The sequence below is a fragment of the Trematosphaeria pertusa genome, assembly GCF_010094035.1.
Source record: "Trematosphaeria pertusa strain CBS 122368 unplaced genomic scaffold BU26scaffold_3, whole genome shotgun sequence".
Classification (NCBI taxonomy): domain Eukaryota; kingdom Fungi; phylum Ascomycota; class Dothideomycetes; order Pleosporales; family Trematosphaeriaceae; genus Trematosphaeria; species Trematosphaeria pertusa.
In genome coordinates this window covers 2,794,836-2,820,077 of record NW_022987214.1, presented here as the reverse complement: position 1 = coordinate 2,820,077, position 25,242 = coordinate 2,794,836, and the positions used below count along the sequence as shown (strand labels likewise).

Below are 25,242 nucleotides of genomic sequence, written 5' to 3'. Positions count from 1 at the left end.
TTCGTCTCTTCCTCTACCGAGTTGTGGCCTCCGCGTTACGATTACACTTTAGGATGGCTCTCACGGTGTGGAATTGTCACCCTAGAGGCCTTCGCAGGGGCGTACGATAGCACGTATATTTAGCTATGCAAGCAATCTTACCTGTGTGGCTAGCCCTTGGGACGGGAGAATTTCCTACTGCAAGAGCATGGGGTACAGATTACTCACCCCACCTCGTTTTGCGTCTTGGGTGGCCACCGTATGGATATCCTAAAATGGAAATATTTCGGCACATCAAGCTGCATCCCACCACCGCGGTGCCGAATCGACTTCGAGAGTTATAATCAGAGCACATGGATCTACATGCATCGATTTCGGTCCGACCGCTAAATGAGGCCACCCTGCACAACTGACCGCCTCTTTCAGCCTTACCGACGCAGGTGTCTTAGACATTTAACTATGCACAATCTCACCCCGCCCTGGCCGCAGACCTCTCAACATGGCTTCTACTGGAGATATCGAAAAGTCGCATCATACGCAAGAAGTAGACCTCGAAAGTCCTGCTCGCAATGCGAGCCATCACAGCATTCCCATAGATCGCACCGCTGAACGTCGCATGGTCCGAAAATGCGATATCCACGTAATACCGGTCCTCTTCGGTCTCTATCTATTCGCCTTCGTGGACCGCATCAACATCGGCAATGCGAAGATTCAGGGTTTGCAGCAGGAACTCCATATGAGCGGCACACAATATAACGTCGCGCTTTTGACCTTCTTCCCAACTTATGTATTGCTGGAGATCCCTGCGAACCTGCTGATGAGGAGGATCCGGCCGTCTACATGGCTCTCAGGGCTAATGTTCATGTTTGGTAGGGACTCTCGGGTAGTCAGGACTAGCTGTCTTGCTAATCAGCTATTGAAGGCATCGTCACCATGTGCCAGGGCTTCACGCGCAGTTATGGAGGTCTCGTCACATGTCGCGTTATTCTAGGATGTATAGAAGCAGGCGTCCTTCCCGGTACAGTCAACCAATTCACGTTTGGGCTTCTCTAACTGACCTCTCAAGGATGCATCTACCTCATCAGCATGTACTACAAGCGCGCCGAGCTGCAAATGCGATACACAGCCTTCTTCAGCTCCGCCGTCGTAGCAGGCGCCTTCGCCGGCCTCCTCGCATATGCGCTCGCCAAAATGCACGGCCTCGGCGGTTACTCGGGCTGGCGCTGGATCTTCATCATCGAAGGTCTCGCAACAATCACCTACTCCGCCCCTGCAAAGTTCTTCATCCCAGATTGGCCGGAGCAATGCACTTTCTTAACTAGCGAAGAGAAGCGTATCTTACAATCCCGCATGGCAATTGATAACGCTAGCGATGAAGCTCGCATGGACCGCCTCGACAAAGCTGCTTGGGCACGCATCCTCAAAGACTGGAAGATATGGATTGCCTCCATAATGTACTTCGCCCTCAGCGTACCCGGTTACTCCACACTCTTCTTCATACCTTACATCCTGAACCAATTCGGCTGGGTCGCCGAAGAAGCACAACTACGCACGATCCCCGTGTACGTCGTCTGCACCGCTACCATGTTCATCGCAGCCTACCTCTCCGACCGAGCCAAGCACCGCTACACCTTCTTCATGATCGGTACTGCGTTCAATGCAATGGCGTATATCATCCTCCTTTGCCAGGGTCCTCCGGCGCCCCAGGGCCTGTCGCGTGACGTGCGCTACATGGCAGTGTTCTTCGCGCTTATCGGACAGTACATTTCCACGCCTATGGTCGTCGTCTGGCTGTCCAACAACGTTTCTGGTCACTACAAACGCGCTGTTGGCACGGCCATTGTCGTTGGCATTGGAAATGCCGGGGGTATCGTGGGGAGTAATATTTACTTGCAGAGTGAGGCGCCGATATTCAAGACGGGGTACGGGACTGCGCTGGCGATGGTGCTGGTGAGTGGGCTGGCGGCGACGGTGTTTTGGGCGGGGTTGAGAAAGGAGAATAGAGTGAGGGAGAGGGGCGGAAGGGATTGGAGGCTGGGTTTACCGGAGAGCGAGAGGGAGAATTTGGGGGATGATTATCCCTCTTTCCGGTTTATGGGATGACGTGGATGTGGGGAGTGATTATCGATTAGAGGTATGAACACCTTGCGCCCCTCTTTAAGCCGTTGGTCTTCTTCAAGCTCGAGGCTGCCTCGTCATAAACAGAAGTTTTGGTTTCCTTCTCCCAGCGAACTCTTCTCCAACCTCGAACTGCATTTCCTCAATCTCCGTGCGCAGGCCGCATTGCTCGTAGAGCCGCCGTGCTACGGGGGTTCCCTCGACGACCGCCTACAGGATCGCATCGTTAGCCATTGCGCGAAAACAGAAGTAGGCTTCGGATTTCTTAACACCACTCCGCAAACATGTCGAAGACGTAGGGCAGGGCAAAGAGGAAGCAAACAAATGACATCATTACCTTCACACCCTTCTCATCCGCAGCTTTCGTCCCCCACTGAACGAGCGCCGTGCCCGCACCCAGGCGCTGGTACCCCGGATGCACAGCCAACAATTCGAGCACTACACCCCAAGCGTCAGAATCCTCCGTCCATTTCCTTCCTCCCTCGGCTCAACAAAACTCACCATAAACCCCCTTCCCACCAGACTCCTCGATAGCCTTCGTCCGCGGCTTCACATACTCTCTCCACAGGCGCATCATAAACTTGCGATCGGCTTCGTCTGGCCAGACCTCCGTGACATTCTCGGTCTGCGCAAGCTCAGCCGGGGGCGCTTCTTTCATGTGCGTCCAGACGGCTATGCCGATGACGTGCTCCTGCTCCTGCTCCTGGTCGCCGGCTTGTGTGGTCACTGCTTTCAAGAAGGTGGAGGCCGGAGAGGCGTGCTTCCATGCTGCGAGGCGCGCCGAACCTTGCGCTTGCCCGGCTGGGGTGTCGTGGTTAGGGAAGTAGTTGTCTATTAATGGCGCGTCGTGGCCGAAGCTTTTAGAGAGGACGCTGAAGCTTGCGGGGATGTCGGAGTCGGAAAGTAAGGCAACGCGTACTTTGCCTGTGGGGTCCGCCATTGGGAGGAAATGCTGGGGAACAGGAAGTGCAAGTTTGCGAGGGAATGGGAGGAGAAGGCGGAAGACAGTGGGCTAGGTTTAGAAACGGGCCTGCTTTAAGTACCAAAGCTGTGGATGAATCTATGCAAAACGAGAAAGAGCAATCAATCTATGCACATGTGGTTGGCTAACTCTTGTGCTTGAGACGTTTAAAGCTTATGTGAGAGCGGGGTAGGGGCGCGGGGGACGCTCCGCCCTGCATCAGTGTCTGACCTACTCTTGCAGCATCGTTATCTTAGCTTCTTATTTACGCCAATCGAATAAAAAATGCTGTATTTTTGCGCCTAAGTGTCTTGTATTCTTCACGATACGTGCAGCCGTACTTGATTCCATGGAGGGTTTTTTATCTTCCTGGAAGACGGCTGTTTCGAAGAAGTCCTACATGACCCCTCCCAGTCACCACCCGACCACTCAAACCCAAACTCCAATCCATTGTACTCTTGCGGATCAGGGGGCGGCGAGGGTTTATTAATCTGGTAAGATCGCTTCTGGGGCTTAATCTCCTCGTTCGAATACGGCTTCTTCAATTCCTTCTCCGGCTCCTTGTTCACTTCATTGCAGTACTTCGGATATAGCGGCCTCCAGTAGTCGAGGCGCACTCTGCTGGACTCCTCGCTGCGTTGCACTTCTTCGTCGCCATCGTCAGAGCTCTTGAATAGCTCCGGAAAACCCATCATTTTCTCAACCATAACTTCGTCTATGACGAAGAGGACTCTTCTCGTTTGGAGGATTACCTGGACAGGCCTCGTACTCTTCTTATCGATTTGTGCTAGTCAATCTGTCTGAGCATATCCCGGGCTTTTGAACTCACGCCTTTGCAGATAGGACCGATAGCCATTTGCTGTTGGTTATCGTCCGGCAGTTTGCTGCGCAGTCGAGTGATCCATACGGTTCCACTGATTATGACCATCCATGGGTGCCTCAAGGGGCCACGCTTACAGGTGTCTTTGTTGGGCCGGGGCACCCGGTTTTGGACGTAGACGTGGACGTAGTCGTAGCCGTGTCGTGGGCTTCGTGTGAGATTGGGCCAGTTCAGCGACCGACAAGTCCGTCGCGAGCAGAGTTTGTGCCTCAACAGCAATTCTGTCTACGATTACATCTATCGCTGCTGCAACTACGTATGCTGCAACCTGTTCGACGATTTCCTTGGGGATTACCAGCGTAGGACCGTAGGCGATGACGAAGTCCCTGATCACGACGAATGCGTCCTTTGCCTTTCCAGCATGTTCGTTGATCATGACGGACATCTGATCATGCTTGAGCATTGTGATATCGCCAAAGGAAGCTTGGCATATTTGAACCATGGCCGTTTGCTAGGTTCAGGGTGCTCCAGATCGGTGCTCATCAGCGTCAGCGCGGTGCTGTCATCAGCCGCTCCGACACGCGCTTTCGTTGCCTTGATGAAGATTAACGCAATCCGTAGCAATAGGTAGATATGAATTTCTCATAGCGTGTACATGTTTACGTGCCTCTTAGATCCTCTACTGCCAGCTTTCATCGGCCAAATGATCAAGCCGCAAAATGGATGCGCTGGCCGCAAAGAATGTATTCTCCCGCTGTATCGTGTGCGTTAGCACATAGTGCTTAGAGAGATGCACTGTAGGATGAGGGCATTCAGAGATGTGACGGAGTGTCTTGTTGGAAATCCAAAGCGCCCGTCAGGATCTGGACAGAGTCCACAACAGTATTATCTCGTCTGTCATTTTCCTGTGGATATATAAGCCTTGGTCTGAGCGATGTTAAGCTGAACTTTTCGTTACATACATCTTTCCGATGAAGTTGAGTGCGTACGTATTATTGGCGTCGGGGCTCATCGCCCTAGCAGCAGAGTGGATCATAGACTCTACATGTGGTGAGTCTAGAGAGTCCACAGATTAGCCCACGATTGGCAAAGTCCCACAGAGAATGGTTTTCTCCTCTTCGAGCTTGTGGGGTTGGTCAAAGCCTACATCTAGAGACCCTGCTGATTGTTTCCAACCTGAGCTGACCTATCACTTGCGGATGATGGCTGACTTATCTTCCATAGGCAAATGGGAAAATGAAATAAAGACAGAGGTTCGGCGAGCGCTCGATATCGCCGATACTGCGTACCGCATAATGAGAGACAATGCCAATGATGCTAAGGTCGAAAGAACGGCCAAATGCCTCCTTGGGCAAAACGACTTCCAGAACAAATTTGATAAAGTCAAGGGTAGGTCCAGAGAAATCCACGTTCACGGGCTGTCACTGATTTCTTTTGCCCAGCGACACTCCAAAAAATAGGAGGCTTTTCGAGAGAACCGTCCGCCCATTCCGGCCCTCAGGATGCTCAGTGGCTGATGGAAAGGAGCAACGTTGATGTGGTAAGAAAAATCTATATCTCATGCCTTAAGGATACACGAGGTGGCTTACGGATTCATTTAGGAAATTTATTGTGACGGTTCGCGCATCTCCAAATCGAAAACCGCAAAAGGCAGGATTATCGGGAGAGATCCCGCGCAAGGGAATCGAGTATACTCGGAAGAGGAAGTAAAAGACTACAAGATCTGCGACGACTCTAATATACCCAAAAGCCTTAGAATCAGGGCTTTTACTGTGTCGTCCGATTTGATAGATGAGAAAGCACGAAAAGAAGCTATACGTAGAGGAGAAACAATCACCCTCAATTCTTACACGACCGAGACGGCATATGCAAATACCATGCAAATCTGCCGGAAGAGTATAGAGTTCGCCGTCAATGACGACTGGCCCATCATAGACCAGAGAAGGATCAAGAAGATGATGAAGAAGAGGAAAATAGCAGAGCTCAAGGAGAAGGGGACGACGCCCATTGATGAGATAACAACGCTGGCAACCACGATACTTCATGAGGTAGGCTTGACTAAAATACTTGAAATACTAGCTAAGTGAATTGTTACAGTTGACACATACCAATCAAGCCGGGAAGTCGTTTGACGTCAAGACGGAAAATAGCAAGGTGGCTTATGGCTGGAAGCGTTGCGGTTCAGTGGGAAACCCAGAGAATGCAGGTAAGTTTCTCCATATTGCTGCAGAGGTCTACTCAGAGGCTGATAGCAAAGAACAGACACTATCGCCTTCCTCGCATTGGCACTCAAGGTCTGGAGCTTAGGCAACTTTTACGTCAAGGACGATGGCGAGATTGCCTCTCGGTGACGTCCATCAGATTTCTTTTCTGAACGCGGAATTGTATTTGGGCAATCCTTGGGCGTGGCCAGATTTTCAGATTGTACAGTATGTTCGCACATACGAAGTTTGATTACTGGCGGGTCGCGTATTGAATTCTCGTTCCCGTCCTTGAATTATAAATTGTCTGCAAGCCACGAGCATTGCGGAAATATCTATTGACGACCGTGCGAATTCGCCGTAAATTCATAGTCCGTCTCGGAGTTGATTCTTTCAATGGCAGGGTTGAGATTTGTGAAAGACATGATGCCAACTGTCACATTCGTTAGATGCGGTGCAGCAGGCTCAGATTAATGTTTTAAGACCTATACTTTTCCTATAAAGTCCCTCGCCTGCACCGCACACCCCGTCTTCCTTTCAATATTCTTTTTTATCGTGACCCGACACCATTCTTCGCAGATTAAGTCAATATGTCCACCCGCCCCACCGAGGAAGCGCCTATTAATCCTCAAGTGGGGAGTAAATTCTTCTCTGCGCCGCTTGAGATTCGTCAAATGATCTACGGCTACATCTTTCCTTATGGAGTCCATGCATACCTCCGTCAGGGCAAACTTCACTCATCAGCATGCGTTGAGCCTCGCGCAAATGGTGACTATGATGGCGGTGAACGACGTGATGAGTCGAGTGATTGGCGTACTCCAGGTCCGATATGGTCGCGCCGTCTGCAGTCCTCATGGGGACCCCATTGGAAATGCGAAGAGGTGGCCTTAAGCATGGGCCGCAGCTGGGAGGCTGCAGGCGACGCAGACATGGTAATGCTCCGAGCGTGCAAGAGAATGTAGGTTCTTGCTTTTCTTTTGAGAAACGCATGCTCATTTCTGGTTACCAATAGGTACATTGATATTATGACCTTTATAGTCGATATAGCAGCCGTCCATGTGACAGACCTCGATACGCTTGGCTGCCTTCTTCAAGAAGCAACGACAGTTTCGCCAGGAACGTGGACTGTTTCTGGATATCTGGCAACCGCCCTCCCACTGGTTCGGAATTTGAGCGTCGTTTTAAGGCTTCCTTTGACAACATGCAAGATACTAGAGAGCTCCAGTGACCATGGGAGTGCTCCCACTTCGACAACGAACGCGACTGCCTGGTTTCGATTATGTCCCGCAATAGCTCGACTCAAGAGACTCTTAAGACTCCACATTTGGTTGGACCACGACGGCGAGTCATCCTGGTCTGTTGTTAACGAGCGTGCCATCCTGTCGCCCCTCACCGCGTTAACCGACATCTCCGGTTTAGACATTTCCGTTAGCCTCCCTCACCTACATCACCGATACGAAACCCCTGAACGCCACTTCGTAAAGCAATGGCCTTCCCCGCCTTTCACCATCGAGCGGAGGCTACGGCAGCGATACCATGTCGTGGAGACGGACCCTGGCCGGTTCGACGTGAGTTACCAAGCAGATTTCCCCTATCTTTATAATTACTACCGGGATTTGTCCGAGGACGAGGTAGAATAGATGGGGAGAAGGATGGAGAAACGTAGAGGAAGATGTACGTACAATTTGATGGAAGAGTAGAGGTCGTCCCGCAGCAGAGGCGTCCTCAACATCTAGTCTTTCTTCAACCCCAATTAATGCTTAGCCGAACACGCTGATCTAACTTCTGCGATAGCTACTGTCTTTAAGCCCCCTCAGGATTCAGTATTCACCTTCATGGTCATCGATAACGCTAGGAAGCGATAGCTCTGGAGATGAATCGGATGATGACAATGAATGTAGGGAGGATAAGCCCACGGACGCTGACGCAGGCTCCCCACAGCCAACTCTGTACTTGTACAACTTTCTGACACATTTCTCGAGCGCCTTATTTTGAAGAATGTCGAGTGGTTCATCATTGGGTTCTTTATTCTGGGCACGGTATTCGTGGAGAATCTCATTCTCTCCTCTGATCTTCTTTATCCCATTGGTCCCACTTCGCAATAGAATCTACTTTGGCCTTAAGAAGAACTAGTCTCTTCAGAGCGAAGACCACATCGGCTGGTTCTGTTCCCGATCGGTCCGAGGGATGAAACCATACAGCTACGCGATCCGCGGGTTGGAATATCGCCTGTCATCATCTCTATCTATTTCAATCTTTCTTCTCACTCCCCTTGGTGTATGCAAATTGTATTGAGCCAGAGAGAACAGGGTACTCTCCCCTCTGGACAGCTCTAGCTGAGCCATGCTGACGTTGTTACATTATATGCGGTGCAAGCGGTTTGGAGCACGCTGTGCATATGATATGGCTACGCATTGTGGGACTTCCGAAAGAGTACCTAGGTAGCCTTCATAAGGTCGAGGTGCAGTGGCGCAGAACGGGGCTCCTAATTTCTTTCTCCTGGAGAGGACAGTAAACATAATCTACTTCAAGCGTTACGGTTAGGTGTCCTCGAACTGAAATTCTTCGCTTAAGATGCGTTAGTCTACCATGCCGGAAATTGAAAAGGAATGCCTGCTTTGAGCCTTCTGATGTTATCTCCTCCTGATGGAGGGACTCCGGTTTCATGATGTCGTCGTGTCGATCAGAATATCTTGAGCTTCCACCTTCCGGTTTGGGGCATTGTTGCTTCAAGGGTACAGTTTCCGGTTTACTTCTGTCGTCTTCTCCATTTTTGCGATCCTTCTTAATCTCATCACGCATGGCGCGGTCTATATCGCTGACCAAACGTCTATAAAAGAATCAGTTCAAGTAGGCGTAGAAGTGAGGTAACGTCAAGGCCAGTTGAAATCCCATCGAGGAAGCTATCCTGCCCAAGTGTTGGGCATGATATCAAAAGAGGGGCAGTGCAATGTGGTACTGCGACTGTTGAGCGTAACACCTTCCGTAGGCAACAACGTTATACGATGCATCTAAATGAAAACGGTGTTACCAAACCATGAGCATAGGGAATGATAGGATCACCACAAGATCAGGGTTAAGCATTGGTCTTGAAGGATTCGAACTTGCGGTTTGCACAGAAATAGCTAGCAAGAAGAACAGCGTCCAGCGCACCATGTACCTAGCCGGTCACCCTGCTCTCTTAGCTCCTGTGATGTCGAAAGCGGAACGCGATGACTCAACCCCTCTGCTCCTCTTGCTACCAGAAATATAAGTCTGTGACCTTAGACTCATCCAAGTCAACCATCGCTTCCCCACATGCAACCCCCATGATGTAGCAATCTCCGATCAGGAGATAATGATCACCGTCGCGTCGAACGACGAAGGGAACCTGCGCCCCGAACAAAATTGCAATCTCGTCGCCTGCTTTTGCTTCTGCGGGTGCTTGCCCCAAGAAGCCGCCGTTGGTCACGAAGACCTTGCGACCTGGAATTGAACGTATCCAATTCAGCACTACTTCCTCCACTACCGGGGATATGATCTCGGATTCCTTGGGATCGTAGATTGCCTGGGCCTCACGGCTTGCATTCGACGATGCTTCGATATATTCTGTTTCAGCTTGTGCGTGAGACGTCGTGGCTGGATTGACTTCGTCCAAGCCCGGTCGCATATGGATGCCAGCGTGGCTGTTAGCCTGGAGAGTAGGTAGAACATTTTCCAAAGGCGACTGCTCTCGAGCGATGTGCCTCCAGAATTCTGTGTCCTTAGGCCCGTGTCGATAGGGCGGATATACATGGACCTCATGTGAGAGATGCGGCCCCACGAGTGAGCGCAGTATTTGACAATAACAGTCTGATGAATTTGGATACGGTTGATGACAATGTAGGATGGCCTTGGCGTACTTGCGATATTCGGCGTCTGCGAAGTCGTTCAGGAGCCGTTCAATCGTGAGTATCAATACTCCGCGAACTCTCAAACACGGGCCGGGCTTGTCGATGAGACTATGATGATGCTCCGCAATGACTGTTGCATTCCACGACCTATCGCCGGAAGCACTGACACAGGGACGTGTATAGCACTGAACGTCCTTCTCTTCTTTGCTGCGGATACTCCAATCCGGAAGCCAAGACGGCCAGTACTCTCGGGCACTAACCGCTTTACTGGTTCCCCGGATGGGATTATCTTCCGAGAGATATCCGGCGTCACTAAGGAATTGCAAGGGGTATGCATGCCTTTTCGTCGTATGCATGCATGCTTCAGCCGCGGCAACGTACACATCCAGTACCGGTAGCGAATAGTCGACGACAGGTATGGGATTATCAATCGCCACTCCTAGCATACCGTAGAATTTATCGCGGGGATCGGTTGCCTGTCGCTGACGCATCGCTCTCAAGATGGGATAACTATGACTCGCATTAACTTGAGATCCAATGGGTGCGCTTGGCATGAATAGTCAAGGGGCCTGCTCACAAACTCAAGGGATGGGATAGACGTGCGAGTTCTTCATCTGGCTCCTTGCGCCCTGCAACGACTTCCTCCATCATCCTTCGATATTTCTGGCTCCAGGTTCGATAAGAGTTAACGTCCAAGAATGCGAATGCCAATCGATATATGTCTTTCGCATCGCACAGTTGGAGGTGCCGAACAGCTGTGGAAAATGCTTTCGCAAGGTATGCCCACGGAATATCTCTGTGGCCGTATCGGATGTTTACATGTAGAGGCAAAACAACTTCTTGAAACGTCCATGTACGAGTGAACCATTCATTGCCCAGTAACGACAAGATCGCTTCTACGTGTAGATCTTTGGCGGAGAATCTCTCATCTGCAATGCTCCCCTCCAAGATCTCGTCCGATAGACCCATCCCGCTCTTTTTCAGAGGGCAAATTTCGATCTCGACTTCTTCCATCTTATACCGCAGGAGCATTTCGATTTCAGAAACAGTATTTTCGATCTGGTCCTTATCAGAGGGTGGGGGTATCCACACAATCGTTTCAGCCGACGCCTTGTAGATTTCATCCATCATCGGGACCTGCCTCGACTTCTCTACAAGGTCTTTCTGATTTATGCATATAGCATCAACCCACAGGGCCAGAAGGCCATCTTCAGGTTGTAGTTCTTTCAACATGGAGTAGACGGACTCGCTGATTGCTATTCCCATGTTTGTCGACGTAATCGCAAACAGAGGGTTGCATGGTCCCCCTTGTGCAACATACGCGCGATGGCACGGGATCCGACGTGACACTGCTCGGCCGCCCCAAGTATACGATATCGCGTAAAAAGGTGGCGGGTGTTCGGCGCAGACATGCACGAGAGCGATGTGAATGCCGCGAGTGGAAGCACGACCGAGAAGAAGAAGGAGCCGGAAGTCTTTTTTGCTATCGTCCAATGGTTCGTATTCGAAGTCCGGATCGAGCGTGAGCGACAGATTATCGTCAAACTGGTAGCATTTGCATTCTGACCCGTCCTCGTCGTGGCTCGAACGAGGCGATATCTTTCCATTTGACCCGCCATATTTTCCCTCGCTACACTCTGCTGCATCGTTGAGCCCTGGCCTGTCTGATTTGTCCTGAATCTCATTCTTTTGACTGTCCATGCTGGCGTTTTCGCTGCGAATGACTTCATACCCCTGCGTACCTTGACCTGGCTGGGAAGGCGCTTCCACTCCTTTGGCACCATTGTCTGAGAGTTGACGGATGCTCGTCTGCCTTGAGCTGCTGAAAAACACGTGTGCTCGATCCCGTGATTACAGTCCGGTCCGATTAGGGCAGGCGTGCCTCCTTGACTTCGTTCGTCGGTCGTAGGCAGGGTAGGACTGTCATTGTTCTCTTCGACCTTAAGCCACTCTAGCAAATTGATGGGTTCTTCGCCGCTGTGAGAACCCTCGTTGCGGCGATCATTCTCGTGGTCGGCTGGCATGGCGTCGGTTCTACTCTGAATGAATGGCCCTGAATGCAAAGACAAGATCTAGCGTGCCAAAAAGATGTAGTGCGAAGTAAGGAAGGGAGCGGAGAGCCTTTTGAGCAGAGGAAGGATGCCGAAACCTGAGATGTGGTCCCGTGATATTAGGAGAGGGGCAGTGCAACATGGTGTGCGACGCGTTACGATATCGCATGGTCTGATAGTTAGAAGCTGCATATATTGAGTAACACCTGGATAAGGTTTCATCGACCTGGGGCGAAACTTGGTGGCATGGTGCTTAATACACAGCCTGACCAACATAAAGCTTTGCGATCAGCGGTTTAGTCATGGGACTGACGGTGGTACTGTTTGCACTCACTTGCGCCATCCTTGTGCTCGTACAGTACCCAGCGCAGCTGCCCATCCGTTACAGCGGCACATCACTGGAAGTGGTAAAACCACCTTACGAAACGCCCTTCACTCATAATGGGTATCTTCACATAATCGCATACGCCAACCGCTCAAAACTCCAGCTCTTCAACCTCCATCCCACACTCCTCACACCTCTTCCTCGTCATCCCCGTCTCAGGATCCAACACACTCCTCCCCCACTCATGCACATGCTTATCCCCAATCCCCTTTATCCGATCCCCAAACCTCACGTCTCCCGCCGCATCACCCATCATCCTCGCCCTCTTATACGCCTCGACCCTTGTCCTCTTCTTCAAATCGTCCAGTTTATTCTTAAACTTCTTCTCCTTGCGCGCCTTCGATATCTGCTGCCGCTTTTCGTATTCCACGTCGAGGGCCTCGGGGGACCCCCACTTCTTGTCGCTGAAGGCGTACGCTTCGACTTGCAGGCGCAGGAAAAGCTGCATATTGTTCCAGTTTGTTTTGTGCGGGTTGGGGCGCTCGAGATGTGGGAGGAGGTCTTCGTCTTTGAGCTCAGGGTCGGTGAGGAGGTAGTCTTCTCGTGCTTCGGTCTTCGTTAGAAGCGAGTATTTGTCCGGGTATTTATCTTTGCAGGCGTTGCAAACACCGATGCCGAATATGTCCTGCCACTTCCAATCGATCTCAAGGGAGCTGCATTCGCGGCATTTACCCTTGATGTCCCGTTTGCCATCCCCATATTTGCCCTTGTATTCCTCTCCCTCCTGTCCTTCCACTGCTGCAATAAGCGCAGCCTCTTCTTCATCTCGCCCGTCCACCTGGTTCAATATGCTGATTCCCGGTTCATACGGCCCTAATCTGTTCTCTCTCAACTGCCTCCGGACTCGTTCCCGCTCCCACTCCGCAAGCGTCATATTAGCGGGCTTTTCTTCCTCTTTCCTCCCATTCCACATGGCCCGATTATGCGGATCGTCTATGGTGCTTAAGAACCCACCCTTTGTGTCCGTCATCTTGCTAAAGTCGTACTCGATGTACTCGGAACGCCCGAAGTTCTTGGCCGGCTGGATGAGGTCGTTGGCGGGTGGCGGGATGAAGCCATTCTGATCGCGTTTTTGAGGAGAGGCCGTATTTGCATTGCGGGACTGCGATGGCGTGTTCGCGGGATTTATGGAGGAGTAGGCGCGTTTGGTGCCAGCGACGGACTGCGGGGCGGGTTTGGAGGCTTGCGCTTGTTGGGCGGCGGCTTTGGCTTTCAATCGGGCTTCCTCCTGTGGTGGGAATGAGTACAGCAGTCGAAGGCTGGACGTCGGATTGATCATACCATTCTTCTAATCTGCTCTGGGGTGAGAGGATTCGGTGGTAGTTGGCCCGCTGAGCGCGTTGCCCGCGGTGGCGTGGAGGGTCTTTCCGCCATAGTTGAGTAGATGTGGATATAGGGCACTGCACTCCGTCTTGAATATGATGGAGGTATGAAAAAGAAGGGCCGACAATGTTAGCGAAGGTGAACCCCTCGGTGCCTGCGGAGTGGTGGTTGAAATGGTGCGGAAGTGAATCCCCCGAGAAAGTGTCACCGAGGCGGCGGTTCCTGAGTGATGATGCACGCCAAGAGATCTCTCCCACCTTCAAAAGTCTTCAGACTTGTCACCTTGAACCCTAGAATCTCATTTGAGTAGCGTTAAAATTAGTTATTTTTTCACCTTTACTCCCACGGGAAGCAAAAGGGCGGCGTCCTCTCAGCCCTATTAAACGCACCGCCCTTACAAATCCGTTATGACTCCTCTGTACTGTACACTTTACAATGTAAGCCCCAACCACGGGAAGACCAAACAGTCAGAACATGAACAAAGCCCCGTTTTCATTTATAAGTAGCGCCACTCTCCCCCATAATGTTCTCCAAGGAAAATACTCAAAGCTGTGAAACGTGGCGTTGGAAATGGCAAACGCGCTCACACGTGCGCACGTGCTCGGCCCGACGCTGATCAGTGCCGATCTCGAAACCGAAACCGAAATTCTCGAAGTTCAGGCTCCACACGAGAATACCGAAGAACAAGCGATTGAAAGCACCGCATCGGTAGATCGCAAAGAGCGAAAGAAGCAGAATAAGCAAAAGACTGCCATTGGCGCATATCCTGATTCCGAAACCGAAGTCGAGCCTGAGGTTCTTGAGCCTCAACCTTCCGGCGACAGCGACAGCGACGAACAAGCGATTGAAACCACCACACCTACAAGCCGCAAGGAGCGTCGCAAGCAGAAGAAGCGAAAGCCCACGACCGAGCTTCCCACCCCTCCAGACACCGACGCCGAGACCCGCGAAGCCTCGAAACCGCCCAACAACCCACCCAAAAAGAAGCACGACCTCGTCTCATCCACGCCCTCCCCGTCCCTCACCCTCTCGATGCCCCCGGGCAGTTCTGCGGCCCAAAAAGCCTACCCCCTGCTAATCTGCTCCCTCGGCAACCCGGGCGCCACCTACGCACACACGCTGCACTCCGCCGGACACACGATAACCTCGCACATCACGACCGTGAAGTCGTACCGGCCCTTCGTGAAGGGACTCTCGGGCCTCGTGTCCCGGCCCGACAACACAACGTACTCCTTCGGGCTATTCAAAGGCTACAAAAAGGAAGATGCGCGCGGGCCGCCCGACGAAGACGACTGGACGTTCTGGCAGAGCACGTCGCTGATGAACGTCAGCGGGCCGGGGGTGCGCAAAGCGTGGACGGAGTTCGCGCAGCAGATGCGCGCGGAGGGGCTGGATGCGCGGCTCGTCGTTGTGCATGATGAGCTGGAGGCGGCGCTGGGGAAGGTCAGCATCAAGGATGGGGATGCGAGTGCGCGCGGGCATAACGGGTTGAAGAGCTGTCAGGCGAGTCTTGGAGGAGTGAAGTGGTGGCGGATTGGGGTGGGGATTGGGCGGCCTGAGAGTAGGGAGCCGCAGGACGTGAGTCGGTATGTGTTGCGGAAGATGACGAGGGGGGAGATGGGGGTTATGGAGAAGGCGAGCTTGGGGGTTGTGAAGGCGCTGAGGATAATTGCGGAAGGGAGGATGTAAGATGATTAGGAATTGTAAGTTAGGCAAGAGTGGCTAGCATAGCGTTTCGCTGCATTTTTGGTGTTGGAACAATCATTGTGTTGGAATACTTATACCGCGGGAAATAGGCGGCTTAGAAGCACGTTCTGGATGATACCCACCTCACGCGGCATAGATTTTTGTAGAATCAAAAAGATGTTGTAGGATAAACAGTGTACAAATGATCATTGGTGTCAACCTGTACTCCGCTAGTAATGCACCTGTTGCCCGTAAAACGACCCATAATGTGATGAAAACAGAAGGTTCGTGGCCCGGTTTCCCCACGCCACCAGCGTAGCAACCACCATTACATACCAAACGCCAATTACCATGCTACGAGTGCTATGTGAAGCAAAAATTGTCGAAAACAGACTAACCCGCCAACAGCTTCCTCTGTTTTCTCTCCATTAGCCGTCGCCTCGCCTCCTCCTTGCGGTCGACGGGGAGCAACTGGACTCTTTCCCGCTTCACCTGCGAGGAACCCTCCGCATGATGCGAGGTAATCTTTGCAATGTCGAACTTCGGATCCATGGACGATTGTTTGCTCTCTCTTGTAGGTGCGTCAAGCTTTATCTCTCTGGTGGGCGTCTTCTCGGTAGCTTCTGGCGCTGCTTGTGTAGACGCAGTCTTTGCAGCGCGCTGGGCTGGTTCCTCGACAGCTCCAGTAAAAGTCTGGCGAGCCTCAGGCTTATTGTCGGCAGCGACGCGCTTTTCGGCTCGGCGACCCGTCCCTGGACCATGCGACCCTGTTGGATAGGACATTGACTTAGACACACGATGCCGGCTGGGCTGGCTGGGCCTGGAGGGCCTCGAATAAGCTTGGCCGTTTGATATTGGTAAAGCCATCTTGTCCACCTGGGGCAGCGAACTGTCATTCGCCTCTATCCATGGGTCTGGGGACGGTTGCGGAAGCGGACTAGACGCGGCAACTGCCGCGGGAGACTTCGGCGGGAGATTCTCCTTGCTGAAATCGGGCCGCCTAACACTAATGGGGGACTTCGAGACCGTTCCCGTGGACGGCGGCGCAAGTGTAGGGTTTGCAGCAGAGGCCGGCACACGAGGAGACTTCGCGAGGATGACGGAAGCCTGATTGCCGTCTACACCCAGCCTTGGTGTTGCGGCATGTGAAGTCGAAGGCCGGGAGGGGGCGTCTGCCAGTGTTTGGCGGCGGACATGTCGAGGCTTTGGCGGAGAGTTCTCTTTGCCAACCGGGGGAATGCGAGCGGTCCGAGATAGATAGGATTCTTCAGGGCCTTCCTCTTGCCTCGACCGGAGATTGACGGCGTCCTTGCTGGAATCCTCATAGATCTGGAAAGATGGTTTGCTCTCCTGCACTTCAGAGGATGGCACAATCATCGACTTTTCCAATATCTCTATACGGTTCTTGAGCGCCGTAATCTCGACGCTGGCGGCAAACTTCTCCGCCATGGCCTGTCGTAGTCGTTCCTGATAGTCTTTGTTCTGCTGCTCCAGTTCTCGTTCGCGTTGCCTAAAGCGCTTCCGTTCTTGTTCAAGCCTGGTGGCAACCTCAGTCATCTCGCCGTCCTTTTTCTTGGCGTAGTTTTTGGCCAACTGCTGCTTTGCGACTAGTTTCTTCATTTCCTTCTCGCTCCTCTCGGCATAGCTCTCATATTGCTCCTTCCAGTACTTGCCAGATTCCGATCGAGGCGCTCCTAGGTCAATGGTAATGTCGCTGTCGTCTCTCGCCTTTGGCTTCTGTCCAGACTTGGGCTGTGACGTCGCCCGCGCATCAAGCAGCGCTGCTGTGAGTTTGGTGCGAGGCTTCTCGCCGGCACCATCTGCCTTGAGCTCCGTGCCCGGCGTCCAAGGGCTAGGAAACTTTCCGGCGCAGTCGTTTGGGATCCCACTCTTGCTGGTGATTCCGCGTTTGCCCTCGTTATCCACCACGTGCACGCCGAATGAGACTGTCTTTCGCCCTTTGTTGGCGGTTCCTGGTGTCATGAGGATTCCGCCAGGCTGCTTCGACGGCGACAATGGAGCTGCATTTTCTTTCGGCGCAGCGATCTCGGGCACTTTGGCGTTTGTCACACCCGGCGACTGCTTCTTCTGCAGCTTCTTGCCAGGGTTGTTCGTGTCCTCGGGGGCGGGTGTTCCGAAGAGGGCGTGCCTGAAGGCTTTCACGGCGAATTGATGCGCTGGCGTGTCGGGAGGCTCAACGAACGTGTTTTCGTAACCGGGTTCTATCTTGTTAGCCTTCACGAACGCGTGCGCCGCTACAATGGGTCTGCGCACCTGCTTGCAGGTCTTCGATGACATTTGTGATGCGCGGACCTGTAATCCAGGAGAACATGGCGACTAATGTTTGATCTCGCAGTAGAGAGATGGGCTGGGGTGCATGTGTTGAATTGAGTTGGAACGACAAGACAGATTGCACTGTGATCGTGTGTAGCGTAGTGGCGGTACTGTTTGGCCGTTTGTTTACGCTTGGGCAACGAGGGCGGGGTGCACACGGCGTTACCGGACCGTCGGCGCTGAGGAGTGGAAACTAGACGCAAAGACTGCCATAGGTTTGGTGAATTGAGTTTTGCTCAGCGAGTGGTGTGGGAGTGAGTAGAAAGACCAAAGGTTCTGTGTATGTGGTAGGCGCGGACCCAAAGGCGTCACTGCTCGAGGAAGTCGCGTCCGGGCGAGCTAGTCCGAATGTGGAAAGGCGTGCATTCTCCATTGTGGGGTGGCGTGGGTGGCCACCGCTACTTCGGCACGATCATGTGCTGGCGGCGACGAACTGCATGCACCTCATCTTTCACCACCCCAGCAACCACTCGAGTGAATCACCATGTCTGCAGTGTGAAGGGCTGCAGCTTCGGCTGCACGTCTGAACGTCAACTTCCCATGTTGACTCGTCCAACCACCTACGACACAGCCCAAACATGGCGCCGCCTAAGACACCGCGAAACAAAAAACAACCAGATGTATCAACGCCGCAGAGCATGGCTCCCGCCATGGGGAAGCCCGCGAAAGAAAACCAGCCCGCGCGGCCGCCAATGGTGTCACAGCCCTCCGACGCCTACGAGAAGGCACAGGAAGATGAACGCGAAGTCTTGAAGGCCATCTTCATGGAAGATTTCGAGGAAGCGGAAGCCAAGGGCGCATGGAGCGTATGTTGTTCCACCCTCGTACTTGGCGTCGTAGTCCCATTTCTACCTTACCGCCTGATGACTCACCATAGCCTGAACACACCTGGACTTGAAGCGCTGACTTCCTCTAGAAAACCACGGATCGAGTCCTGCGTCTGAAGCTCCGCTCTTTCTCGAATGAGGACATCTGCTGTACCCTTTGTGCAAAGGTCACTGCCACCTACCCCAAGTCTTTGCCTACTCTTACGCTTGAGAACACTGGCAAATTGCGCCAGAAGACCCTGCAGAGACTACAGGACGTAATCAAGAAACGCCCGAAGGAGCTCGTTGGCGAGGTTATGATTCATGACATTGCAACTTCCATCCAAGAGATCCTAGAAGATGAGGTGGCAGTTCGCGAAAATGATGGCGCTTTCGAGAACCTTGACGCCGAGCGAGCTGTCCAGGAAGCTGCAGCAGCAGAACTTGCAAAGCAGCACAAGGAAGAGCTTCAGAAGAAGCGTGAAGAAGAAAAGGCCGAAGAGGAGCGCCTCCTACAACAGATGGTTAGCGACGAGATGAGGCGCAAAGAAATGATGGTCAAGCGGAAAAGCCGAGGAACAGGACAGACACCGACTTCGTACTTTCCCACTGAGAGAGCGGTCAATCATGTGTCGTTCGATAGGTCCTTCGAACTACAGCATGAAGGGCAGACAACCGAGTGCACAGCCGTTGAAGGTTTGCTTCCCTTCCGCAGTGGTCCGATCACGCAGGCGCTTCTCGTAAAGCCCGTTGGCATCCCCGATGCGGTAACTCTAGTCTTGAAGCGTACTCGTGTCGGCGACGGAAAACCCTCAGCAAGTGCTCAACTCAAAAGAGCTATCGCAGACTTCGAGGAGGAGATGGAAGACATCAAGCGCCTACGACAAGCCGCCATATTGAGCGTCTTCGATTTCAAGATCGAGCAACTGCCCGACTCCGGGTGGGAAATCAACGTCCTCGTCGAGTTCGGAGATAGGGGCTCGTTGGGCGAGAAGCTTGAGGACGACGAGCATATTGCAGTTACAAAAGTAAGGTCCTGGACCGTCGATCTTTTGGAAGCGCTCGACTTCTATCATCGTAACGGAGTTGTTCATAAGCGAGTCCACCCCTACAACGTTCTGCTTCATAAGTCTTCAACCGGCGGGATTGCCGTGAAGTTGGCAGATGCCGGCTTCCAGGAAAGCCTCTACAATCTTAGGAACCTATGCCGGGGCGATCAACCCTTCACAAGCTCTCGGTCAGCATTCTGGGTGCCTGCGGAGCTGGCGCAGGATGCTCGCCGAACACGAAAGACCGACGTTTGGGACCTTGGCGTCGTGTTCTTGCAAATGCTGTTCGGTCTCGATGCGCCACAGAGGTACAATTCTCCAAAGGATCTGTCGGACGCCCGCGGCTGTTCTGAGCCTCTGCAGGAGATCATGCGGAAATTCTTCAAACCCGATCCCAAGAAACGCCCGTCTGCGTTTGATATGATTCCCTGCGAATTTTTGCGAGATGATGTCCCTGTCTACGAACAACCCCCGACGCCAATGCGATCCAGACATTCATCCACTTCTTTAGCTACTTACCGATTGCGTCGCGAGTCCTCGGCCGGACTAGGCGCGCCACCTTCGCGCTACTCCAGCGACTGGGTTGAGCAGGGCCGCCTTGGTAAAGGAGGTTACGGAGAGGTTGTGAAAGCGCGTAACAAAGTTGACGGCCGAATCTATGCAATTAAGAAAATCAAGCAGAAGTCGGCCTCTGCACTAACCGAAGTCTTATCTGAGGTCATGCTTCTATCCCGCCTCAACCATCCCTATGTTGTTCGTTACTACACCGCCTGGCCAGAAGAGGAGATATCTACAGTATCAGAGACAGAAGAGGATGAATCCACTACGTTTGATGCAGATGATCCTGAGTCTGAATCCGGCTCGGATGTCTCACCGGGCAATACCGGCTTCGGCAAGAACACGGGAGGCTTAGACTTCATCAGCTCAAGTGGGTACCCGAAAATAGAGTTCGGCTCAGACGAAGAGTCCGAGGGAGATGACGGTGCAATCGTCTTTGGATCGGATTCTGGTGAGTATAATTAATCTATTTTGGCCCTTTCCTGGGCTAATCGTAGGTTAGACGACGAAGCAAGTCCTTCCAACCCGCAATCTCCGATAGCGAAGAGGCGTACTGCATCCGCTTCCATCCCTAGCCGGCCCGCCAAGACGATACTATATATCCAGATGGAGTTCTGCGAGAAGCAAACTCTGCGCGATCTCATTCGCAGAGATTTGCATGATGATCCGGAAGAGTATTGGAGACTCTTTCGGCAGATGTTAGAGGGCCTGACGCACATTCATAGCCACGGCATTATACATCGCGACCTAAAGCCAGACAATATCTTCATTGATGTTACCAAAACCCCCAAAATCGGAGACTTTGGCCTTGCCACGAGCGGTCAGTACCAACGGTCGGATCGGAAGGCCTCAGCCGGTATCCAAACGGATGGCGATATGACCCGCAGCGTCGGCACTGCGCTTTATGTCGCGCCCGAGCTACGGTCTACAGTGGCCGGTAACTACAACGACAAGGTAGACATGTATTCCATGGGAATTATCTTCTTCGAGATGTGCTATCCTCTCAAGACAGCCATGGAACGAGATCAAGTCATTCGGCAGTTGCGGGAGCGCAAACATACCCTTCCGGCGGAGTTCGAAAAGCCAGAGAAAGTACTCCAAGGAAACATAATCACATCCTTGATTAGCCATCGACCGAGCGAGCGACCCAGCTGTACAGAACTTCTTCGAAGCGGAAAGGTCCCGGTTCAGATTGAGGATGAGGCCGTCAAAGAAGCCCTCAAAGCCTTGTCCGACAGGAATTCGCCCCATTACACGAAGATGATGGCGGCCTTGTTCTCACAAAAACCCGATACTCAGGCCAAGGACTACGCTTGGGACATGGCCATTGGTGGTGCCCAGACCATTAAAGCTAATGATATCCTTCTGCAGAATCTGGTCAAAGATCGGCTTGCGATGGTTTTCCGCGGTCATGGCGCGGTTGAGGTCCAACGCCAATTGCTCCTGCCGTGGTCGGATCATTATGTAAACAACAAGGTTGTGAAGCTGTTCGATCCATCCGGCACGCTCGTACAATTGCCCTACGATCTAACACTACCGTACGCCCGGAGTATTGGTAGAGGTGCCCCTTTTCTGGAGAAAACCTTCTCGATCGGGACGGTTTATCGAGATAACTACACCGGAGGAGCCCCTCGCAGCAATGGAGAAGCCGATTTTGACATTCTGTCGTACGATACGTTGGACCTCGCTTTGAAAGAAGCCGAGGTGCTTAAGGTCATTGATGAGGTCATTGACGAGTTTCCGTCTCTGGCTTCGACTCAGATGTGCTTCCATCTGAACCACGCTAATTTATTGGACACTGTGATGGACTTTTGCAGAATCAGTGTTCCTCAGCGGCCGGCGGTCAAGGAGGTCCTGAGCAAACTGAACATCTCGAAATTCAATTGGCAGATAATCCGGAATGAACTACGGGCGCCGGCAATTGGCGTATCATCAACCTCGTTAGACGACCTGGCGCGCTTCGACTGGAGAGACACGCCCGAGAAAGCCTTCTCTAAGTTGCGCCGTCTGTTCGAAGGGACGAAATATCTCGATCAGACTCACGCAATCTTCGCGCACCTTGGCTCCGTTGTCAACTACATGAAGCACTGGAATGTCAAGCGCAAAGTGTATATCAGTGCTCTGAGCAGCTTCAACGAGAAGTTTTACTCTGGCGGTATCCTCTTCCAATGCGTCTTCGACGCGAAGCAGCGTGAGGTCCTCGCTGCGGGCGGACGATACGATAGGCTGATTGAAGAGTATCGTCCGAAAGGTCCAGGTCACGCCCATCCAACGGCAGCATACCACGCTGTGGGTGTTAACGTTGGCTGGGAGCGACTTGTCAACTCAATGGTGCGCTACTTGAAGAAGCCTGAGAAGTCTGCCTTCCTGAAGAAGCAGGCTGAGGAGGATACTCCTGCAGTATCTTGGATGCCTCGGCGATGCGACTGCCTTGTGGGAAGCTTCGACCCAACAGTACTCCGGTCGGTCGGGGTAAAGTTGGTTGCCGATCTCATATCGCACGGCTACACGGCAGAACTGGCCATCGATGCTCACTCAGTGGAAGACCTCCTCCGGCATTACCGAGACGACAGACATAGCTGGCTCATTGTTATCAAGCACGGAGTTGCACCGGATAAGCCCGATATCAAAGTGAAGAGCATTGCAAAGAAGGAAGATACCGACCTTCGTAGTGCGGACCTCCTAAACTATCTCCGCAATGAGCTCCGAGACCGCGAGGCACGCGAGGGAAGCGCAGCTCAACGCCAGTCGAAAGCAGTCCCCGCCCCATCTTCATCATCGGCAGCCAAGGCCAACGTCGATGTCCTCATCTCCCATCATCGCTCCAAAAAGACGAACAAATGGAGCATCGTAGAAGCTGCTCAGACCCGCTCCGCCGAACTTCTCTCATCTTTCCAGGGCGCACCAATTGCTGCGATTGAAACCAAGGACGAGACGATGAACTCGATCCGCGAGACACGCTTGAGCGATCCGGATAGCTGGAGGAGGGCGATACAGAGTGTGCCTATGGTGGAGCGGAAGTACCTTCAGGAACTGCACGATCTGCTCTTGGGTTATGCCGCAAATTGGAAGGAGGTTGTGAACGAGGGGTCGGCGAGGAGTGGAGAAGGCGGCAAGGCTTTCGTTTACAACTTCCGGACGGGTGGGTGCTTCCTATACGATTTGGAGAGTTGAGAGAGCGTGCAGAACCGCTTGCTATGAATAGACGGGAGACTTATGGGCACGATACCCACTGACGAATAAGTGCATACTCCAATGAGAGTAGGTTTTATAGAGCTTTCTTTCGATACCCTCAATTTTGTTCTCCGACCTCATCCGACGCGATGAACCAGTCATGCTCTACGAGTCACAACCCACGATGAGCACAACATTGCACGGGCCGCACGAAGACTCATGAGACAGTCATCGAGAATGCTTAGTATATCGCAGAACTCACAGCTAGCAAACCTCTTCTCGCATTAACACTTACCGCTTTCTGCATTCCTCATCCGCCAATTTTTCAAAGCGATATCGCGTCTCACTACTAGCGGCAACCTTATCTTTGAAATGAACGAAGCTCAGCGCGGAGAGAGCCAGGGACAGCTGGATCCCACGGTTTCTGGACAGCGATATGCGCAGTTGGGGTTGGGAAACGACGCGGTCAATACCAGCGGACTTGACCTGAACAAGTATATCAAGGACATGAACGAAGACGAAATGGCTGCATTCTATCTAGAAATGGATATATTCTTCGCGAACGCGACCTCAGGTAAGACTTACAAGGCACCAGCCTGGCAGCGTAGACTGAGGCTGACATTGTTACCAGAGGAAGCCACACCATTATCCGAGTTTGAGCAGGACATGATGGGAGACATGCATAAAAGGATGGGCAAAAATCCGTAAGTTGCCTGGAGCATGATATATCTGAATCCCCACATGCTAATCCCTCATATTCAAACTTTGCCACTGAAATGGCGGCGAATTTACCTTGCCCTCCCATGGCGATGCGAGGCGTGCGCGTCCATAGGGCAAGATGTGGTAAATCCCCCACCACACGAATGGCGACAGTCTCTGCCGATTCAATGCAAAACCTGCGGTCAAGAGTACTATCCGATTATCCGCGGAACGAAAGGGCTGAAAATGGGCGGCTGGCCCGCGCCCCAGACTCGCGAACGCATGTCGTGGATCTGTCCCATCTGTGCAACCCCTACTCCTGGCGGTGGCGAGCCGGACCTTATAATAAATGCATCGCATTGGATGTTGTGTGGCCATTGTCGGGTGTGCCGCCGTGAGGAGGGATGGCCGATTGTGTGTATTGGGGTGGTAGGTTCATAAATCGGTAGGGAGAAACTTGAGGAGAGGTTACTCTCGCAAATACGATCAGGAGGTGCCTAGGGGTGAAGTATATGCGCGTTTCCTACGGGAATGATATACGTGCTGGTGTAGCTATAGAAAGTGTTCATATGAGTAATCTGTGCAGTCGAGATAGTGTATTCGTGAAGTTACAAGTAAAACCGAAGCCTTGCCGAAGAATTAGCTCCGGTTCAGAATGGGTATAAATTCGATCCTCCGCCCAAAATGGGTCTCTGGCTTACTGTAGGAAGACCATTCTCTGGGAGAGCGCATCTATACTTGGGTTTTTTTTTTTTTTTTTTTTTTAGGAAACCGAAGAGCGTGTTCATTATTGCGCACCTTTATTACAGCCTACACTTTACAGAGAACTCTTACACACCGCAAGATAGCGCTTAAAGCAGGTGCAGTAGACGTCAGTATCCAGGTAGTCCTTGTGCAAGCCTCTTTCTCCTCTAATAGACTATCACACAAGATCTAACTGCAGGATACTAAGTTTGTTTTCTGAACACGAGATATTCTTTTCGAACGCAGCGTAGTCGCGGCGAACGAGTGAAGGCGCGCTGAACGGCTATAGTTAACAAAGTGGAGCTGAAACGAGGGTGACATTATCGAGTTCTACCTATCTACTCCTCTGAAGGCCTGACGTGGGTATACAGTCTTTAATGTTGCAGAAGGAAAACATATTGTTGTGATAGGAAGGAAAGGACATGGATATTACAGAGAAGGAAAGTAGAATACATGGTGTTTTCGAGCGCTCTACAGGCGGT

General features: G+C 52.3%; 10 protein-coding genes across 10 annotated transcripts; 5 read left to right on the top strand and 5 right to left on the bottom strand.

Moving 5' to 3' along the window:
- Positions 1-472: 472 nt before the first annotated feature.
- Positions 473-2,541, top strand: BU26DRAFT_478242 (MFS transporter). The gene is made up of 3 exons (XM_033825632.1): positions 473-848; positions 902-997; positions 1,046-2,541. Exons 1-3 carry the CDS (start codon positions 479-481, stop codon positions 2,080-2,082), a joined length of 1,503 nt encoding a protein of 500 aa, XP_033688811.1. The 5' UTR covers positions 473-478; the 3' UTR covers positions 2,083-2,541.
- BU26DRAFT_601854 (uncharacterized protein) lies at positions 2,155-3,120 on the bottom strand (the record flags this gene model as incomplete). The annotated part of the gene is made up of 3 exons (XM_033835295.1): positions 2,599-3,120; positions 2,435-2,535; positions 2,155-2,307 (listed from the first exon to the last, which is right to left on the bottom strand). Exons 1-3 carry the CDS (start codon positions 3,035-3,037, stop codon positions 2,155-2,157), a joined length of 693 nt encoding a protein of 230 aa, XP_033688810.1. The 5' UTR covers positions 3,038-3,120.
- A 258-nt stretch (positions 3,121-3,378) lies between these two features.
- On the bottom strand, positions 3,379-4,341 carry BU26DRAFT_561077 (uncharacterized protein; the record flags this gene model as incomplete). The annotated part of the gene is made up of 3 exons (XM_033832873.1): positions 3,379-3,831; positions 3,888-3,942; positions 4,016-4,341. 3 exons carry the CDS (start codon positions 4,339-4,341, stop codon positions 3,379-3,381), a joined length of 834 nt encoding a protein of 277 aa, XP_033688809.1.
- A 640-nt stretch (positions 4,342-4,981) lies between these two features.
- Positions 4,982-6,229, top strand: BU26DRAFT_501934 (uncharacterized protein; the record flags this gene model as incomplete). The annotated part of the gene is made up of 5 exons (XM_033826602.1): positions 4,982-5,267; positions 5,339-5,418; positions 5,480-5,926; positions 5,976-6,084; positions 6,141-6,229. The coding sequence occupies 5 exons, from the start codon at positions 4,982-4,984 to the stop codon at positions 6,227-6,229; spliced, it is 1,011 nt and encodes a 336-aa protein (XP_033688808.1).
- Positions 6,230-6,669: 440 nt separating this feature from the next.
- Positions 6,670-7,719, top strand: BU26DRAFT_561075 (uncharacterized protein; the record flags this gene model as incomplete). Its single annotated transcript, XM_033832872.1, has 2 exons — positions 6,670-7,037; positions 7,092-7,719. 2 exons carry the CDS (start codon positions 6,670-6,672, stop codon positions 7,717-7,719), a joined length of 996 nt encoding a protein of 331 aa, XP_033688807.1.
- A 1,423-nt stretch (positions 7,720-9,142) lies between these two features.
- BU26DRAFT_230126 (uncharacterized protein) lies at positions 9,143-11,837 on the bottom strand. Its single transcript, XM_033820853.1, has 2 exons — positions 10,529-11,837; positions 9,143-10,461 (listed from the first exon to the last, which is right to left on the bottom strand). Exons 1-2 carry the CDS (start codon positions 11,650-11,652, stop codon positions 9,318-9,320), a joined length of 2,268 nt encoding a protein of 755 aa, XP_033688806.1. The 5' UTR covers positions 11,653-11,837; the 3' UTR covers positions 9,143-9,317.
- Positions 11,838-12,478: 641 nt separating this feature from the next.
- Positions 12,479-13,761, bottom strand: BU26DRAFT_561073 (DNA repair protein; the record flags this gene model as incomplete). Its single annotated transcript, XM_033832871.1, has 2 exons — positions 12,479-13,615; positions 13,669-13,761. The coding sequence occupies 2 exons, from the start codon at positions 13,759-13,761 to the stop codon at positions 12,479-12,481; spliced, it is 1,230 nt and encodes a 409-aa protein (XP_033688805.1).
- Positions 13,762-14,009: 248 nt separating this feature from the next.
- Positions 14,010-15,582, top strand: BU26DRAFT_516089 (peptidyl-tRNA hydrolase). The gene has a single exon (XM_033828242.1). The coding sequence runs from the start codon at positions 14,281-14,283 to the stop codon at positions 15,397-15,399; it is 1,119 nt and encodes a 372-aa protein (XP_033688804.1). The 5' UTR covers positions 14,010-14,280; the 3' UTR covers positions 15,400-15,582.
- Positions 15,583-15,595: 13 nt separating this feature from the next.
- BU26DRAFT_450826 (uncharacterized protein) lies at positions 15,596-18,010 on the bottom strand. The gene is made up of 2 exons (XM_033824753.1): positions 17,671-18,010; positions 15,596-17,618 (listed from the first exon to the last, which is right to left on the bottom strand). Exons 1-2 carry the CDS (start codon positions 17,726-17,728, stop codon positions 15,790-15,792), a joined length of 1,887 nt encoding a protein of 628 aa, XP_033688803.1. The 5' UTR covers positions 17,729-18,010; the 3' UTR covers positions 15,596-15,789.
- Positions 18,011-18,178: 168 nt separating this feature from the next.
- BU26DRAFT_450824 (kinase-like protein) lies at positions 18,179-23,528 on the top strand. The gene is made up of 3 exons (XM_033824752.1): positions 18,179-18,536; positions 18,647-20,594; positions 20,646-23,528. The coding sequence occupies exons 1-3, from the start codon at positions 18,309-18,311 to the stop codon at positions 23,315-23,317; spliced, it is 4,848 nt and encodes a 1,615-aa protein (XP_033688802.1). The 5' UTR covers positions 18,179-18,308; the 3' UTR covers positions 23,318-23,528.
- The last annotated feature ends 1,714 nt before the right edge of the window (positions 23,529-25,242 follow it).